Source organism: Stegodyphus dumicola, chromosome 7 (genome assembly GCF_044657685.1).
Source record: "Stegodyphus dumicola isolate Sdum_Otavi_A_Nest chromosome 7, ASM4465768v1".
Classification (NCBI taxonomy): domain Eukaryota; kingdom Metazoa; phylum Arthropoda; class Arachnida; order Araneae; family Eresidae; genus Stegodyphus; species Stegodyphus dumicola.
In genome coordinates, this window is record NC_140774.1 from 122,229,615 (window position 1) to 122,249,011 (window position 19,397).

The 19,397-nt window shown below is 30.6% G+C and overlaps 1 protein-coding gene across 3 annotated transcripts in view; it reads left to right on the forward strand.

Moving 5' to 3' along the window:
- Nucleotides 1-12,763, forward strand: part of LOC118197852 (renalase-like) — a 37,766-nt gene extending 25,003 nt beyond the window's left edge. The window contains exons 4-7 of one of the 3 annotated variants that reach the window (XM_035369407.2): nucleotides 1,781-1,945; nucleotides 3,181-3,345; nucleotides 5,749-5,924; nucleotides 11,069-12,763. In XM_035369407.2, the coding sequence (XP_035225298.1) occupies nucleotides 1,781-1,945; nucleotides 3,181-3,345; nucleotides 5,749-5,924; nucleotides 11,069-11,227 (665 nt within the window). In that variant the 3' untranslated portion in view covers nucleotides 11,228-12,763. The remainder of the gene's footprint in view (nucleotides 1-1,780; nucleotides 1,946-3,180; nucleotides 3,346-5,748; nucleotides 5,925-11,068) is intronic. The other 2 variants (XM_085820776.1, XM_035369408.2) reach the window with 2 other exon arrangements.
- Nucleotides 12,764-19,397: the final 6,634 nt, after the last annotated feature.

The following is a 19,397-nucleotide window of genomic DNA, read 5'->3' on the forward strand; positions in this document are numbered from 1 at the left end:
TAGATAAGAACATAGGTTACAATCATTTCGGATATAAGTCCGGCTCTGTCCTCGCTGGACAAAAAAACAATCTCTGCATTAAAAAAAAAACGGCGACAGTCCTCCAACCAAAATATCCAGGGCCAAAATGTCCCCTTGCCCTCACTATCCTTTTCATTCTTTTTCTTTAACCTAAAAAAAAAGGGGGGAGCTCTCTCTCTCTCTTTTTTTTTTTTTTTTCTTAATTGCTTTTGTCCAACAAACCAACTGGTTTTGCCGGTGATTGGTCTGTTGGAGTAATTATTTCTCTCGCCAGGCCTTTTTCCTTCTCCTCATCGGACTGTAGGCATTACAGAGGTACAATGCAAATATTGGTTTGGGAATTACGCTTAAATTTAGGAATACCGTAAAATTTCATAAGCATCGTTATGTAAAACCGAAAAAAAAAAATCATAAATGTATGCAATATGTATTTATGCATAATGAACTGAGTCTGTGGTTTGAATAAGTTATATATTTATACTAATGAGCCAAAACATTATAACCATCTCCACATTTTTTAATGAATATGTCTGAATGACATGGAGGGCTCATGATTAAGTGGAAGTGGTATTTAACTGCTGCTGGAGAAGTTAAGGAATCATTCTTACACTACATTTGCAAGTGATAGGAAAGGCTGCTAAGCGAGTTTGATAGAGGGCAGATTGTAATAGCCCAAAGACTCAGAACGAGTATCTCCAAAACTGCGCAACTGATAGCTTGTTCATGATCTGCTGTTGTTAGTATTTATGCAGAGTGGATAAATGACAATGAAACTATCTTAAACTATCAGTAGATGACTGACTGGTCTACTGACAGACTAACTGACAGTGAAACTACCTGTAGACGCCAAGGTGTTGGACATCTACTCATCATCAAAGAGAAAGGATGTCGGAGATTGTCCCACTTGGTACAGCAAAATCGGCATAAGACAATGGCTCAGCTGACAGTCAATACAATGCAGGTCCAAATGCAAGTGTTTCACACAGTTCAGTTTAAACACTTGCATTTGGACCAAGTTCAAGACTGGACCATGGATAAATGGAAGACAGTTGCCTGGTCGAATTAATCACAATTTCTCATTCATCATGTCGATGGTTGTATCAGGGTATGCCATCTTCTAGGCAAACAGTTGCTCCACCCCCAAACAGCAGTCATAAACAGGCTGGCGGTTGTGATATTAAGGTTTGAGGGATGTTCCTATGGGAAGCTCTGGGACCCTTAGTTGTAGTAGTAGACCATGAAAGCTAAGGACTATCTGAACATAACTGCAAATTAGTTGCACTCTTATATAGTATCTGTCTTCCCAACTGGAAATGGAATTTTCCAGTTGGACAACACCCCATGTCACAAAGCTTGAACTATGTTGGAATGTTTTGAGGAGCATAAGCATGAATTCCACTCCGGCTACCTGACTCGCTGGATCTTAACCTGATAGAGGATATTTCGTATGTCATGGAGCGATAGTTCACAGCTCAAAAACCACCAAGTCGGAATATCTCGACTTTGCCTAACTGTTGCTTACACATTTGGTATAATCTATCTCCTGATTTATGAAACTAAATCTGTCTTGATTTAGTTTCATCTACCAAGAACTTCTCACATCCATGTCAAGGCGAGTTTCAGCATTTTGCAGGCCAAACATAGTGCAATGCATTATTGAGTAGGTGGTCATAATGTCTTGACTCTTCAGTGTATTTCTTTTATATTTATAATTGTGTCTTGCTGTCCTTCTGAATTTTATTCCCCCCCTTTTTTTTAGGTTGTGAAATTTTGTTTGATCACAAAGTAACAAGAATTAATAGTTCACATAATAAATTGAAACTGCTATGTGATAATAATTCAAGCCATGAATTTGACACTGTAATCTTAACCATACCAGTTCCCCAAGTCTTGCAATTAGATGGAATAACATCATTTATTCAAAGTAAACATTTTCTTTTTTAAATTTATATGTGGCAATTTTTTTATATACGTATTCTACACATTGCCATTAAATTACTTTATTTGATGTGTATGTATATAGAAATGATTGAAATTTCTCATATCTTATTATATTGTTGTAAAATTTGATTTTGAGATTTTTTATTAGTAGTGTGTTCAGAAAATCAGACATCACAGCTGGCAATTGTATGAATTTATAACTGTCGTAAGACTAAGTTATATATATATATAATATGTTCTGTCACTGACATATAATCAATATATGGTCTGACCTCCAACATAGATCCTCCATATTAAGCAGGAGATGGGTGTGTCAGGCAAAAAATTATTAAAATCCCCTCTGTGCTGAACTGGTCCCTAGGGGCCATCACTACCTGAGATCAGAGACCATAAAGAGAGGGGAATGAAGATTTGACAGGCAGCTTTGTTGCCTATCAGTACTATACGGGCGGTCCAGTACTGAAGGGATTACCCAGAATACTGTGGGCAATGTTCAAGCTGTTGCACTGCTACTGATACTTATGTGGAATTGCACGGAATACAGATCGAACGGCAAGCCATGACTGCTACTGATACCACCAGATTGAGGACTTGCCACTACCAAATCTGTGAAGAATTGGGATAAAGTCCTTCTTCCACAGCCCCTGAAAAACCACTAGTTTCGTCATTTTTATTCCTGGTGCTAGGCCTGCCAAAGTACGGATCAAAGCCTGTGTTATAAGCAACTGCTAGAGGGGGGGGGTTATAACCCTGGTAATGCTTTTTCATAGAAAGTTTAGTTATTCATTACTTTTCCACATGATCTGCATGCATTTTCCACGGTAAGGGATAAATTGTCTCATTCTGACTTTATCAAGAAATGCATCCACCTTGCTGAAAAGCATATTGAAAATTGTTGAATAATATAACTTATGAGGGGATTCAGTAGGATATCAATATTTCATTTCCGATTACAACAAAGGAAGATGGAATTTTTGTCGAATATTTTTATGATATTAATTTTTCACCTATCTTATCTTTTGTTGTTTGAAAATCAATAATCAGGATTGTGTTCTTCTATTTAAAGATGCTAAATTTCATATTACTGTGCTAAGTGGTCTTAAAGGTAGCATCAGTATTTAGAATTATTTTAATCATTTAGCGAAATTTATTCTTTTGTAATGCATATTTACATTACTTTTCAATTATAAAAATATAATATTAATGTAAATTTTTTAGATGGAGAACTGGGAAAGTTGAAAGCTGTTGAGTATTGTTCCAGATTTGCTTTAAGTCTCTTTTATAAATATAATACAAATTTCTTTGATAATCTTTCCTGGACTGCAAAATATATTTCAGAAAATCCTGTGCTTCGCTTTGTTTCTATTGATAATTTAAAGAGAGGTAAGTTATCTACATGGCTAATATACAGTTCAAGTTCTGAAGAGATTAATGTACTAAATAAGGCTAATATATCATTCAAGTTCTGATGAGATTAATCTACCAAACAGATATTCAAATTGGTCATTATTTTTCTGATAAACTGTCATTTCTACAAATGTAATTCTAGAAGTTACATAATCAAATGATTACATAGCTGAGTAAACAATCAGTGTAAAATTATCAAGTTTCTTAATTTGTTGATTCATTGTTTTTATTACGTGCAAATTCTTCACAGCAAACAATGTTTTTATTGTAACTTATTTGTCTGACTTAATCTGAACAATTTATGAATTTTACTGTGGCAAACAGTGCACTGTTGCTGGCATGAGTCTTGAGCAGCAAATAAGTGACAGCAAGCCTTTGCCCATCTTCATGCCAATTTTTAATGGAAAGCATGCCAGGAGATGGGTACAAGGGTCTGCTACTCTTCTTCCCCCACCACCAAACTACTTGAGACGACTTTTGCCCTGCCATGTATTTTGAGTGCCACCATGCCACACAGATACCGTACGCTTACCAAGATAGATGCTTTCTTTGAAATTCGAACATGAGCCTAACAAACAGTACTGTAGCCAGGAGCACTAACCACTCTATGAGTTGGAACAGCTCTCCAAAATGTTTTTAAGAAATACTACAATTTCACTGTAGAAAAGTTGTAGGTTAATAATAATATGTAATTTGAAATCATGATTAAACACATAGAGCCTGCGCATAGAAAAGAATTATTTTTTATCTCATGCTTGAAAAGCTATATAACTTAGCTTATCTCATTTCACAAATGTTTACTGGGACTGAATTTTCCAGTTAACCAGCCATTTAAGTGCTTCTACTTGCATATCTTCAAATCATTAAGCTAGGCTCCTTGCTTTTCAACAGGTGTATTGTCAAGTTGAAACAAGAAAGGACCAGACATAAATAGTTGCCATGATGCAAAATATTAGGAAGATATCAGACATGATTTGTTTAAATCATGAATTAGTTTAACCATAATATGGTACAGAGTCGGAAATTCAGACCACCATTTTTTTTTTTTTTTTTTTAAATTCTTTCCCCTTCCTTAAGAAAAAGAAGGAATGTTGCAAACATGGTTTTTCTCTTGATTAAATGAGATCCCCATATGGAATTAGATTGAGGAATATAAGTTCAATTAATATAGTAAATTATGCTCTTCCCCAACTTTCTGATTTGAAGCAGTTTATTATTTTGATCTATTTATTATTATTTATCTTATAAAAATTACAGTTTTAGTAAATGATAACGTCTCTATTTTACTGTTTCCCCAAAATGGTTTCAGTCAATCATTCAATGGATGTTGGAATTTTGCACTTACTAAAATGCAGGTTTAAAGTAACTTTTCATAGGAAAACCATCTAAGAACTTCAAAATTTTTTAATATAAAATCTAATGTGGGATCTGTATAATCATGATAGAACGTGTTTGGAGATATTTTTTTAAATGCTTGGCATAATTTATGGCTAGCTACCAAATTAATTGATGATTATGGTGAAAACTGTGGATTCAATTGTGTTTGGTATCCAAAAAAAAAAAAAAAAAAAAAAAAAAAAATTTCTGATTAATGGAATAGGAGATGCAATGCTAAATATAGCTGGAATTTTATTTTGTGAAGGCAGTGAGTGCTTCAGTCATTTAGTGGAATGGTGAATATCTGTAATATGATTTAAAATCCAGAAAACATCACTATCTTGGCTTCAATTCATGTTTTAATTTATGTGGTGATATCTTTTTCTATGCAATTATAGAATATTCTGAAATATATAATTTTTACCTGCAAATGTTACTGAAAATGTTTTACCTGCAAATGTTACCTGAAATCCAAATGTTGGGCATTGGACTGTGGTTAAGTCTAGCATAGTCATAGAAAACCTTAGACCATTTTCCTGATATCTCCCAAAATACTACCACAATACACTACTCTAAATGGGCTACAATGCCAAACCAATTACATGTTTTGTCACTCCATAGGACTCTCTCTATTAATTTGTACTCCAGTGACAATATTTATATGCAAATGATGTCAAATAATGGCATATAGATTTATGGCTTTTGCGTAACCGTAAAAACTAAGTATAATCTTTTTTAATCAATAATCTTATCACTGTCCTCTAAATAAGAGGCAAATTACAAGAAAATTGATTAGTGAAGCTCTGATAATCATTTCTACAACTATGAGACCAATCTGAATGTGAATAAGTTTTTTTTTAAATGTGTGCACCAAACCAAATTATAACTTAGCTTTTAAGTGTAATTTTCTAAAACTAAGCATTACGTGAAAAGAATTTATGAAATTTGTAAATATTCCCTTTTTACCTTCATTTTGTATTATCAGAACATATTTATTCTTAGGTAAACAACATGAATTACCTTCAGTACTAATTCACACTACTAAAGAATTTGGGAAGAAAAATGTAGATGCAAGTTTAACTTCTGTTCTGCCTGTTATTCTTGAAAGTTTGGAGAACATACTTCCAGATATGCCTAAGCCATCCGACATGAAAGTTCACAAGTGGAGATATTCCCAGGTAGTTTCTTAGGTTACCTATTCAGTCTTTATATGAATTACATCTTTTATGTAAATTTTATTGCACTTATAATCATACCTAACAATTCAGCTGCATTACTCTTGTAATGTTACCAAAGAATTTAGTGCTTTGTGTAAAACTAAAGAGGGAGAATATCTATACAAAGGCTAAGTAGATAATTTTCCAGATAATATGTCTCTTAGCACATTTTAAGCAAGTGTTTTCTCACCATATAGCGAGCAATTTTTTGCAGTTTCTTCATGGTTAAACCACAGCCCGTTAACCCTATGATGCGCGCGAAATTATTTGTATAATTTTAACTAAAAACTCTATAAATTGAATATTATGATCTTAGAGACAAATAATATATGAATTAAAAAAGTCTACTCTTACCCATTGTTTTATGGGTAGTGGTCGCACTACGAAACCACCGCACGTTTAGGACTTTGAAACTTACTGAGGTAGTAGGGGAAAAAAAAAAAACTTACCTTTTTCCGTGCGCATTTCCAATAAATGATGAAATTTACGAATTTTAAACAAATGTATGTAAGGATTGCATTATATGTAATTTTAATATAATATTTTACAAAGTAAATAGTCAGAAAAAATTAAAAAATAAACATTTATGCAATTTTTCTATAGCAGTGAAAATATAAATACTTACATAATAAATACATTTAGATAAATGGAATAAAAAAACTCAGTAAAAAAAAAGGATTAAAAAAACTCAAGTGTTTTGTTTTTAAATTTCAAAAAACTGATTTTTTTTGTGACACTGTTCAAAGCATGTTTTGTCTTTTTCGTACATGCATAGATCCACATTGCACGTTTCGCGCATGTATCTTGCTCTATGAGGTTTCTTCCTTGTGCTACAAAATGTACACTGCCTGAATCTAAATTTAACTGCTTCATGTACAGCGTTATTTAGTTTCTTTTCACCTGGCACATGAAATGTTAATGGTAGGGGGGCTTGGTCTTTTTGGCTTTGTACGGATCGTTCGTTTCCCATTCATATTTGTTTTATTCGTATTTCGTCCCAAAATATTTAATAAAAATTTAAATAAAACTTCTCTTGATTTCTGTTTTTAATTATGGCAAAGTATATTTAAATTAAATTTTAACTGCAGGAAATAATTTATAAAGTCACAATACTAGCTTGGGGAGCAATTGTGTTGAGGTCAGAGAAAAGTCTTTGGAAAAGAGAGACCTTTTTACTGAGCAGGTGCATGTATTGTTTAGTAATAAAATAACTCTGGGGTTTGAAAACCCCTTATCTATATTTGGGTAAAAATAAACATTCCTATTTGAGAAGCAAGCAAAGGCCACTGTGAAGAGCATGGTTTCAAGACGCGACTACCGAGCCTCTACCATTGTGAACATTGTGACACAATGCTCTAGTGGCGCAGTGGTCACGCTCTGAAACCACATAGCAAATGCCATACATATAGAGGTTTTTTTTAATATATGCAGTTTAATTATTGCAATTTTTTATTGTATATGACAGAAATCATGATGTGCTATGAATAACTTTTGAAATTTAAAATTGTTTATATTAATAAAAGGAAGTTATTTTATCTCATTGAAAACAAAATTTAAAAGGCATCTGATTTGAAATACTAAGACCTAAAACATGTATGATTCTGCAGTCATTTTGTGTTATTTAGAGGTAAAAGATCACTAATCAATCGATCTTCACTCAAAAATTTTGAAAAGAAGAGGAGAAAAAAATTCGAAAATTGGTGGTTTCAGGGGGACGCGTCAAAGGGTTAAAAAAGAAATAATTGACAGAATAAAGAAGCTTGCACAAGAGGATATGTACCTAAGTGATGCACATACTGTATTATTATGTTCATTGCCATCATCAAATATAATATTAGAAGGCCAGAAGCAGGATATTCTAATGAAACATATGATTAGTCTCAATTATTTAAAGAAGAAAAATGTACTCGCCGAATATCCATAGGATTGAGCAACTAACAATTAATTAAATAAAAGTCTTTTCAAGCAAAAAAAAAAAAAAAAAAAAAAAGAAAGTGCTAAAATGGAAAAAGAATTAGTTGAAGATAAAGTGAAAATGTATTAAAAGCGAATTTCCTGCACAAATTAGAGCACCCAGCTATACACAATTATTAAGTAACATATATGCCTAGTTCAGGTAATCATCCAGACATAAGCTTTATGCTCATGTCTCAAAGTATCTGCAGTAACTTTGTGGATTTTCCAAAAAACAAACAATGAAAAGACAATTAAGAGATAAGTCAATAGCTGTAGTGGCATCTAACAAAGAAGGAAAGTGCATTTTTGCAGTTTTATTGAAAACTTTTGATTTAGGAACTAAACACATTTTTTTAGAGGGGAACATAAGTAAATTTGTCAGATGCTGTAATTCTTCTCCTTGCTTTCAAGGAATAGTTGACATGTTTAAAAACTAAACACATTTTTTTGGAGGGGAAAATAAGTAAATTTGTCAGATGCTGTAATTCTTCTCCTTGCTTTCAAGGAATGCTGAGGAAATATGAAACAAAATACTCTAAAGCAGTTGTTCTCAACCTTTTCATTAACGTGTACCATAAGTACCACTACTACATTTTACAATGATTATTTTTAAATTTCTCAATAGAAATATTAAATGTATACATATATTGCCATTTCCACAACCTATTGGCTATTTGTATGAAATATGCACACATTAAAAGATATTAGATTAAAAATTAGTTACAATTATAACTATCAAAATTTAAGTCATAATACTTTAATTCTAAAATTTGAGCCTGTTTAAGAGAGATCAATATCTTTATGTCTGGTCTTATTTCACTTAGTTTTAACTGCTTTAAATTTCACCTTAAATTTTATTTTCAAACACAACACGAAAGAAAATCCTTGTTTACACAAATAGGTTGCGCAAAAAGGCAATAAAAATTTAATAGCTTTATTTGAAATACTTTTAAATTTTTTTCTTCGGTACAGCCCAAATGTGTTATTTTTTAAAGTTACCAAGTGTGTTATTTTTTAAATCTTCAGTTAGAGTTCGATCTCAGAAAATTTCTATCAATTGTTCTTTTTTCTTGAGATAAAATTTCAGGTATATTTGAACAAAATGGATTTATATTCCAATTTTTTTTTGCCTCTGAATAACCACCTTACTTTGGAATTAACAAAAGCGTTTCATGTTCACTGCACATCTCTTGGCATAAAATCGTAAATATTCTTTTAATAAAATTAATAATTTTCACAGCTTGATTCAAAACATTTTTCAGGATTTTGGGGGTTGTTTTGGCTACACGATGAATGTAGTACTGAATAAATTTAGTTTCAGGTGCGAATTTCTTTATTTGAGAAATCCCTCCAGAATGTTTTCTTTTTAACGCCCAAGCTCTGTCACTGCATACGGCAGTGCACTTATTCCAAGGGATATCATTTTCAGACATAAAATTGTCAATTACTTTGAAAAATTTCACTTGCAGTTGCTCTATCGTGAAGAGATTAACAAAATAAATACTCTTCGGCAATTCGATCTTCGAAACATATATAACACAGTTCATTATATCAGTACACTTTGCATTTATCTTTGTTGAATACAGCCCTTTTCACAAACATCTTACAGTAATCAAAGAAGACATTCACATCAGTGTCATAGATTCTTAAAACACAACATTCTGTAATAAAAAATTAGCAAAGGTGAATAGATATTCAAAGCCTTCATAGTCCTATTAAGAGTGTGGAGTGTAAAATATATTTTAATACAGCATCATAATTATGGAAGACACAGAAAGCCAAGAATAAATGAGACTACAACAAGGTCTTTTTTTTTGGGGGGGGGGCGGGTATTATTGCAGTAAATTTGCAAATTAATGAAAAGTTTTCATTTTTGGAAACTTGATTTTTTTTTAATGTGAACATTATATGTTTTATTGTAGAAATTGCTGAATGACAGAGAAACATTACCAAATGAGTGATTGAGTCACCAAGATTGCTTAAATTTGATTTTGGTTCACCATTTAAAATGGTGGGGGGATGTAACCTTAGGTTTAGATTCTGAATAAAACTATGGTTTTCGAGGACAATCAGACAGATTCCTCTTATCCAAGAACAAACAATTTTCAGCAATTTTTTCTTTTGCTCCTTAAACATGTTTTACATTCAACCTAGTACTTGTTATTTGTTTGCTGGACTGGATGGTTTAAAACATCTCATGAAAATGCAGAACTAAAAATTTTCTTTTTACATTTTCATGGTGTAAGATATTTATACATATTTGAATAACTTACCTTTAATTAGCTGAATATTGCATCAAATGTTATCAAAATAATCTCTTCACAATATTTCTGTTAAGAATAGTTTACTTTTATTCAGTTTACATCAATAACTTCATTTTCTAATATTTATGCAAAAAACACATACATTTCATATGAATTAAACATTAATTAGGCATTATTTATGCTAGTAATTGCTTATTTGTTTAAATATGTGTTTACAAAACAATACATAGGCAGCAAATTTGTGCTTGATACATAAGGTCTTGATTAAGTCAGTAAATATGAATAGTGTTATAAAAGTATGTTAATATTTTAATCATTTTGTCACTGCTTTTCAAATGTGGTATCCATTCAATCAATAATAAATATATTTATCACAAGAAATATGCATCGTTTGCATTTCAAGAATGTAAATATAACAGTGAAACATTTTACCGATTTTTGGGAATCTTTTCATTTTAGGCTCATTTTCAAAGATTAAATTTCTCTTATTTCTATATAGTTTTTATATTTAGTCTGTTTTAACATTTTACATAACTGTAACATATGAGCAGGCACTAAGTAAATATTAACATTAGTGACAAATATAATAAGTTATTATAACGTTATTATCCGTTATTATAACGGAACTCGTAAATTACTTATTCTGTATCATTTCGGTCAAGTAAGGTTTTACTGTACTTCAGGACAAATGCTGCAGGAAGAAAACACAACCTTTCTGCTTATGATTATCTTCCAGTATGTCCAAAACGTTATTTCTAAATGTGACTGCAATTTTTACTATTCAGAAATTTTTATCTTGTTTGATTTAATTAATTATGTTCATAAAATAGACATTCGGTATTCCAAATTTTCAATAGAATGATTTGTGTTAAATATCTCATGCAGGTAGAAAAAAGCTACAGTGGAAACCCAGGCTGTTTAGTTCTTTCTACATTTCCAGTTCTTATATGTGGAGGAGATGGATTATCTTTTTCAACATTTGAAGGTTGTATCTTATCAGCAGAAAGTATTGTAAAAAATTTCACTGAAAATTTCGTAACTTGATTTTTCATCCCTTCCACAGTAATAAATTACATACAAAAGTTAAGGTAATTATAATATTTATATGATAAATTTCCTGAAATACATAAAACATTAGCTGCTAATTTCAACATTTTTCTTTTAAAAATAAGTTTTTATGCTTTATTATTTTAATATAATAATAAAACATTTTTTAATGTTTGAGTACACTATGATAACATACTTTGTTAAATTTTTTCCTTTGCTCCCATTTTTATTTTTAAGATCTTTAATTAAGAAACATATAAATTTTACAAAAAGGATGTGCTAAGTATTTAAATTAACCTTTTACATGCTATTGTTCCTTTTTTTTTTTTTTTTTTTTTTTTTGGAACATCACGTTTAATATTTTTTAATGAATAAACTATCATATCAGTTTGAAAAATTTACCGTTTATTATAGAAGGTATGACTTTTTTTTTTTTTTTCAATAAAGTCTATTTTTTAAATATGAATATTTCTGCGTTGAAAAGTTTCTAAAAATCAGCTTTTATTTTTTTTTACAATTTTTACACCTCTTTAGAAAAAAAAAATTCTATAAAATTCCTAAAAATTCAAATCTACCCAAATATTTCCCCCATCGTACTTGCAAAGGGCAAGTTTAATGAGTTAATAAAAGAAATTGAAATATTTCTATTAATATTCCCTCGCGACTGCTTGAAACTGCAATGTTCCAAAAAAAGAACATTGGCATGTAACGATATACAAAATCAGTAATATGAGACGCATATTTTTCTTTATTAGATTTAAATACATTCAGTGATCATATCTTGTAAAAATGCCTTTTTTGAGAGGCATTAACAATGAGGCATTTGTTTCTGAAGAAAGGAGGGGGGTCTCATCTCTCTCTCTCCAAGAGGAGGTGGTAAATGGTTTCAGCTGCATTTCCCTGTTTTGAGCTCCGACAGCTGCTTGTTTCTTTTGTTGTAAATGACTACATGTGCTGCAAATCTCTCCCTTTTATGAAGACTGGAAAAAACTTGTCAGTTTGGATTTTTCCATGAAAATCTTGAGTATCAATGAATCCATTGTTCCGTGTTATGGATATCATTCTGCTAAGATGTTCATATGTGGAAAACCAATTTGCTTTCATTTCAAAGTTTGGGTGCTCTACTCAGCAAATGGTTATCCATATGCTATGTCTATCTACGATGGAAAAAGTTTGAAAAAGGAAAATTTGCCATTTGGATAAAAAGTTTTCTCCGAACAATTATCTTTTATTGACAATCCAGCGAAACACATTTTTTGATAACTTTTTTACATTGCATAGTCTGCTGACAGATTTATCTAACAAAGGATTTATGGCAATCAGCACAGTACGAGATTCTAGAATGGAACAATGTCCTCTTAAAAAGCAAAAGAAACGTTGAATTTGATTACTGATGCGATGGAGAAGTTTATATGTGCCATTGGAAAGATAGTTCTGTTGTAACCATTGCATAAATTTTATCACTCGCGAACCATTAGGAAGAGCACAAAGGTATGTCCAAGCTAAAAAAAAAAAAAAAAAGAAAGAAAGAAAGTTGATGTTCCCCCAACTTGCATTATAAAATTATATAATGAAGGAATGGATGGAGTAGACCTGTTGAATCGACTTCAAAGTTATCGACCAAAATTTCTCAGCAAAAAATGGTACTGCAACTTATTTATCAATGCACTTAATATGTTTGTGGCTGCTGGCTGGATCTTGCACACTTATTTACACAAAAACACCACATTAGAAATGACTAAAGGCCCGTTTCCACTACTGCGTATGCGTTTCTCCAATCAGCGAGCGAATTCACTTTGATTGACATCTGCAATCCGGTCGGTGTGCGGTGACGGATGACATACGGATGGAGTTCAACAATGTTCAACTTCTATCCGTATGTCTGCGGTTGCGTTGGGGTCACGTGGTGAAAAAGGAGCAATCAGGTGCAGTGACTAAAAATTAATGGCGGCAGAAGTAGCGATGAATGCTCGCTAATAGGGAAAGAATGTTTTGCTAAAAAATACTTATTTCTGAATTAACATTATAGCGAGAAATCTGCGTGCTGAAAATGACAGCAATCAGCTGAATTTAGTTTAAAATGATAAGAAAAACAAGATAACTGCAACTACAGTACTTGTTCATTCAAGAAAATCAGCAGCAAAAATTATCATTCCAAGTCCATGAAATAGCAAAATTTGTTCTGATAATCATTTTTTAGTTCTGCATACTCATTTAGCTTTAATGAAAATGAATGTCTGACTATATCAAACTGCTATAGCAAATTAGATATGATTAAAAGATTTGCTATTTTTTTCTTTTGAAACAGGTAAAAACTAAAAACGTTAATTATAAATTAAATTTGATAGCCTTTTAAATACTCCAGTTCATTGAAGAGTATGTTAAATTTGTATTTCCCTTTATAAATATATCTTTTTGGATAACATATATTTGTAAGCACATGAAATATATTTTTAGCAGCCCGTTTAAACTTCAATCGGAACGCCACTTTAAAAGATAATGATTTTTCCAAAAAATGTACTAGAAGCTGAAGAACAAACTCTGGTGAATTTTTCAGACAATAGCAAAGTGAAATAGGACCAAAAAACTTAAGTTTTAAGAATTGATTTACTTGATGATGTATATAACCCAAAATATGCATGCGACTTACGTGTAATCCTAGCTTAGTGGTAAAGCTGATGGTAACGATGTCCACTTTTTGGAGTCGTGAGTTCGAATCCCATACGCTTTTTGCACCATGTCTGCAACTTTCTTACCTTTTTATTCCAATTTGATCTATATTCGTGTTTTATAATTTATTTCTATTATTATATGCATTAAATATATTGTTTTATTTATGCTCTTATTTATTTAAATTTTTCCTGCAAAAAAGTTTGAAAATTATATAATACTAATTTAAAGCATATCCTGTACATATATATTTGAATTTAACAAACATTCTCTATTCGTAAAAAGCAAATTTAAAGTTAATTAAATTTAAATGAAATTTAATGCAAACAAAGAAATGATTAATTATTGCTGTGCAAGTATCAAAATCCATGAATAAATATATAATTCCAAAAATTTATTAATCCTTAAAAAATTTATAAAAATGCATAAGTGAATAATGGGATAGATTATTAATCCTAAAAAAATTATAAAAATGCATAAGTGAATAATAGGATAGATTATTAATCCTAAAAAAATTATAAAAATGCATAAATGAATAATAGGATAGATTTAATCCTAAAAAACTTATAAAAATGCATAACTGAATAATAGGATAAATAAATTTTTGGAATTATATATTTATTCATGGATTTTGATACTTGCACTTGATTTACATATGCTCTCAGAATTTAAATGACATTGTATATTAGTTCGCAGCAATAATTAATCCTTTATTTGTTTGCATTAAATTTCATTTAAATTTAATTAACTTTTAATTTTTACGAATAGAAAATGTTTGTTAAATTCAAATTTCATTCCTTGCAGCAATGGCGCAAGAGAATTATTTAAATTTAATTTATTTTGAAACCCTGCAGATATATATATATATATATTTGTTTCACTTTTATGTGAATGTATATACATGTGCTCAGACTTTGGGATGTTTACGACTCTAAACTTTCATTCCAATTAACATGAGACAGTATTAATGCCCTAAACATTTTTTTAACAAAAAATTACTATAATAATTGCTTTTAAATTCAGTCTTCTCCTGCAGAAGCGCAGGAATTAATTAATTAAATATTTCCATTTTCTTTACCTAATGTGTGTATATATAAAGAGAAAAATCTTATTTTTATAACTTCTTGTATAAAAAGAGATATGAATTAAAAATGTTTAAATTAAAAATAATATTTTATGGATTATGTATAAAATATAACTGCCCATAGTGCATTTTAAAACAAACGAGATTTCTAATAAATTATCCAGCTATGACCCTGAAGTCAGCGGCATACAAGCATAGCAAATTTTGCTTAAATATTGTGAACCTTTCCTTACAGTTGCTCTGTACTTTTAAAGTATCAACTATTTTTTAATCCCTTTAACTTTTTTATTTTATGTTATTTATTTGTTTACTTTTTCACTAACAGTACATTTTAGTTTTAATAATATATATATTATTTCATAATATTTAAGGCTTCTAGAAACACAAAAAAATTTTTTTTTATTTAGTTCAGCTTCTATGGAATTCGTGATGTTCATAATATGCATTATACTTATCTAAAATACTTATCTAAAAATCCATATCAAATCCAAAACAAACAATACTCGCTTAAGCGGGAAAAATTCAGATGTTCAGCGTCGTAACTTGCGAACTGCTTGCGCCAAAATATTACAGTGACACCTAGCGGCGGAAAATGAAAATATTTTACGCATACGCAGCAGTGGAAACGCTTGTACGGATGCCGTAGGCGTGTCTTCAATTGACGCAACGCGTTCGCACGCAGTAGTGGAAACGAGCCTTAACGCGAATTTTAGAAGAGAAATTACTTTGAATTTTCTTCGAGCAAGGACTAAAATTCACGTTGTACCTGGACCCCATGCCCATAAGTCAACATCTGCAAGAAAAATCAGATGCACATTACATAGTTACATCATCACAAGGGCATTGTGTAATGTGCCAAAAATGCACTACAAACATGTATTTTGAATGCAAAAAGAAAAGACTTCATGTACACTGCTTTCCCCAATATTATGGATTCTGAGAAACTACTAAAAAGGATTCCCCCCCCAAAAAATAGTGTTTTAGAATGTTTTGTATTTTTTGTGCTATTGGTTGAAATTCGACGCACCTTCTAAATGATAAAATATTTTATTTTTTATTTGATAAGGTATTTTACACTTTTAAAATCACATTTATTCATATTAAATGTACATTTTTATTCAAGCTTGTGTTGTGGAAAATTGTTTTATAGATTCTTCATACTTTTTGCATTGCATTTCTTATAAAATGTTATGTTAATTAAAAATTATGTAAAATTTTTTAGCGAGTTTTACTTAAATTTTAGTAATTTCACATCAAATTGTTCAGCAAACTGTTGTTACAGCATAAAATTTTAAAAGATTCATTGTACATGGTTTTGTTTTCACGAAGAAAAAAAAAAAAAAAAAAAAAAAGAGAGAGAGAGAGAGAAAAGACAGTGTTACATGCCATTGTTCCAAAAATGGAACATCCTGGAAATCATAGGCAGAATTTTTTTTTGTTTTATAGTTTTATGGGTGTATTCTAATGTGAATTTGATGAATTAATTGTGTTTTTTATTCCTGGATCATAGTAAAAAAGATGAACTTCTATTTGAAACAATAACAGTTATATTTATTTGATTCATAGGAGAGAGGGCATGTAAAATGCACATAAAATTACCACAATACCTAATTATATTTTTTACTGCTCAAAACAAACTCAAAAATGAGGAAAATATTTCAAATCCTATTCTGATTAGTAATAACTGTGTTTCCACATTAATTGTTTTAATTATTCTCAACTTATTGTAGCCAAAAAAGCAATTCTGAAAATTAAGTTTTTTTTTTTTTTTAGACAAAAATAAAGGATTCTTAAATTACAAAAGTATGCATCAAGCGAGAACAGGTCATAATATAACTACAGCTAAAACATAATACAACAGCTAAAACATAACCAGTTCTTTTATACCATGAAAACCTTTGATTCATGTTTTAGTTGTGGCAAGAATTTATGCAAAGACTACTTTAGAGATTAATTGCAGCAACTGAAGCCTAAAATGTGTTTTCATGACAGCAGACCAGAAAATCAAATAACTGCTTTTATATACAGATGGGGTAAAAAATATATATATATACAAACACACAGGAAATAAGAGAAAATCTTCATTAAAAAAAAGTTGGGCCACCTTTTAGCTGAAGTGCACATTCTATGCAACATAGAATATAGATCTTGCACAATGAAGCTTAGGGCTCCATTCAGATGAAGCCTTTTTGATTGTAAGAGGAAAAGGCCAAACTTTATTGTTGGATAACCAGCCTTCACTATGTCAAAAAACTGGTTTAAAGATTTTGTCTAAATGTTCGACTTTATACCGACTTAGTATAAGAACCTATGAATGACAGCGAAGCAAACTTAAGCTGACATTTGGTGGATAGTTTTCCCCAAATCCAGCTGCACATTTATGCATGCAAAACTTTACCTTCCCAGATTGCCGACAGCTCAAACCCTGTTATTCTGTGTGAATGGACTTTATGGCATTTTACTCCTTAAGCCACAAAACCTTTGTTTGAACGAAGTATTAGGGTATACCAGCTGTCAAATATGAAGAGTTTTGCACTGCACATCGAGGCCATTTCAAAACTCCAAATTACTTAAATTCGCTTTATAATGTACAATTCAGGTTACTGTACTATTTATAATGCAATTCTGATGCAAAACATATACTAGTTAGATATTTTATATTCTTTGACTTATTTCATTTTAAAATTTATAAACTTTAATACTGAGAAAATACCAAATAGGAAAAGAAAAAACTTTTATTTATCAAAGAACTTTGAAATGAAATGAAAATAAAATTAAATAATGTACACTGCTCAAAAAAAAAAAAAAAAAAAAAAAAAAAAAGGGACAGTCCTATATCTCCCGATCTACTGGGCCGATTGACAAAATTCAAATTGCGTTCTTCATGTCTCGAAAGTGCGACTTAGGATATATATTAGATTTATATATAGCACTATTCTAACAAAGGTATTTTGACACAAAATCGGACTTTTTCTGAAATAACATACCAATTTTTTTACATATTTCGATTCTACAACTCAAATTACGCCTAAATATGAAATTTTGTAAAATTTGGAGCGAAATTCACAAATTTATGTTGCCACTTTTTTGTCAGTTTGCGCCAAGAATACTTGCCGAACTTCTTAATATATGGCAACCTAGTTTCCTTTCCCGTGAGAGGAAAAAAAGTCACCATCGTTCCTTTTTTCCAAATAATATTCTTTATATTATATTTTTAATTATAACTTATTATTTTAAGTAATTTTTTCTTTTTCGAATTTCATTTTAATTGTTTAAGTTGCACGTTTTTTTTTTTTTTTTTTTTTTTCCGAATAACTGTTTTAAAAATTTCTATTTACCTATTCGAACTGCGTAAATAAAGGTGCAGCGTTTATTATTATTTTTTTTTCAAATAGTTTTCTTTATATATATTTTTCGTCATAGTTATTATTTTAGGTCATTTTTAAATTTTTATTTTAATTGTTTGTGTTGCATTGTCTCTTCAGATAATTGCTTTAAGATTTTCTATTTATTCCTTCGAACTGAGCATTTTAAATATATTTATTAATATCAATTTTCCAGAATTTGATTTTATTTATTTGAACTGCGTTTCTTTCGGAAGAATACTTTGTAACCCAGACTACGATGAGTTTGAAAACTGCATACTATATTAAAAGAGAAAATGCAGTAAAGCACAGTTTTACACGCCTTTCAATGTTCCGTTCAGAAAAAATCTATATAAATAAGAGAGACGTATAACCGATATTTTAACTTAGGATAACTTGCATACACTGCTTTAAACAGTTTTATCATTGTGCCCATTGCTTTACACAATTTTATCCTACATTTGGTTTCTTAAAATGTTATTCATATTTTAGTCAAATATTTTATTTTTGAAATCGCAAGAATCAAATATCATAAGATTGAAAAGTTTTAAATTTAAAAAAATACGAATACTAAATTTTACGAAAAAATTTATTTTTCTTCTATTTTTCTTTAAGCATTCTGAAAGTATATTGAAAAGTATCCAACTTTTCGAAACATTTTGGCCTAAATATGAAATTGTCATTTTCTGACAATCATTTTAAATAAAGTTATCGCCTTCCATTTCATAAAGGCCCACAAACGGCCGAGCGGTAAAGTTGCTGAACACTGGTACTTCACTCCGGGGTTCAAACCCCGGTAAATGGGCTGGTTGTATGGGCATTTTCGTGGATTTTCTCATGTGTACCGCGTATGACAGCTGGTTTCCCTTAGAAAGTTCTTCACGAAATATTTCATGAGAGCCTTTATCAGTCTTTAGAGGCTAAACATTTTGAAGGTATGAGATGAAAAGAAAGACTGGTTTCATCAAAAGGTTTTGGTTTATTTTATTATGACAAAGCACACTACGGCTATCTGCCTAAGGGGAGGGATGCCTTCCTGGAGGACTTT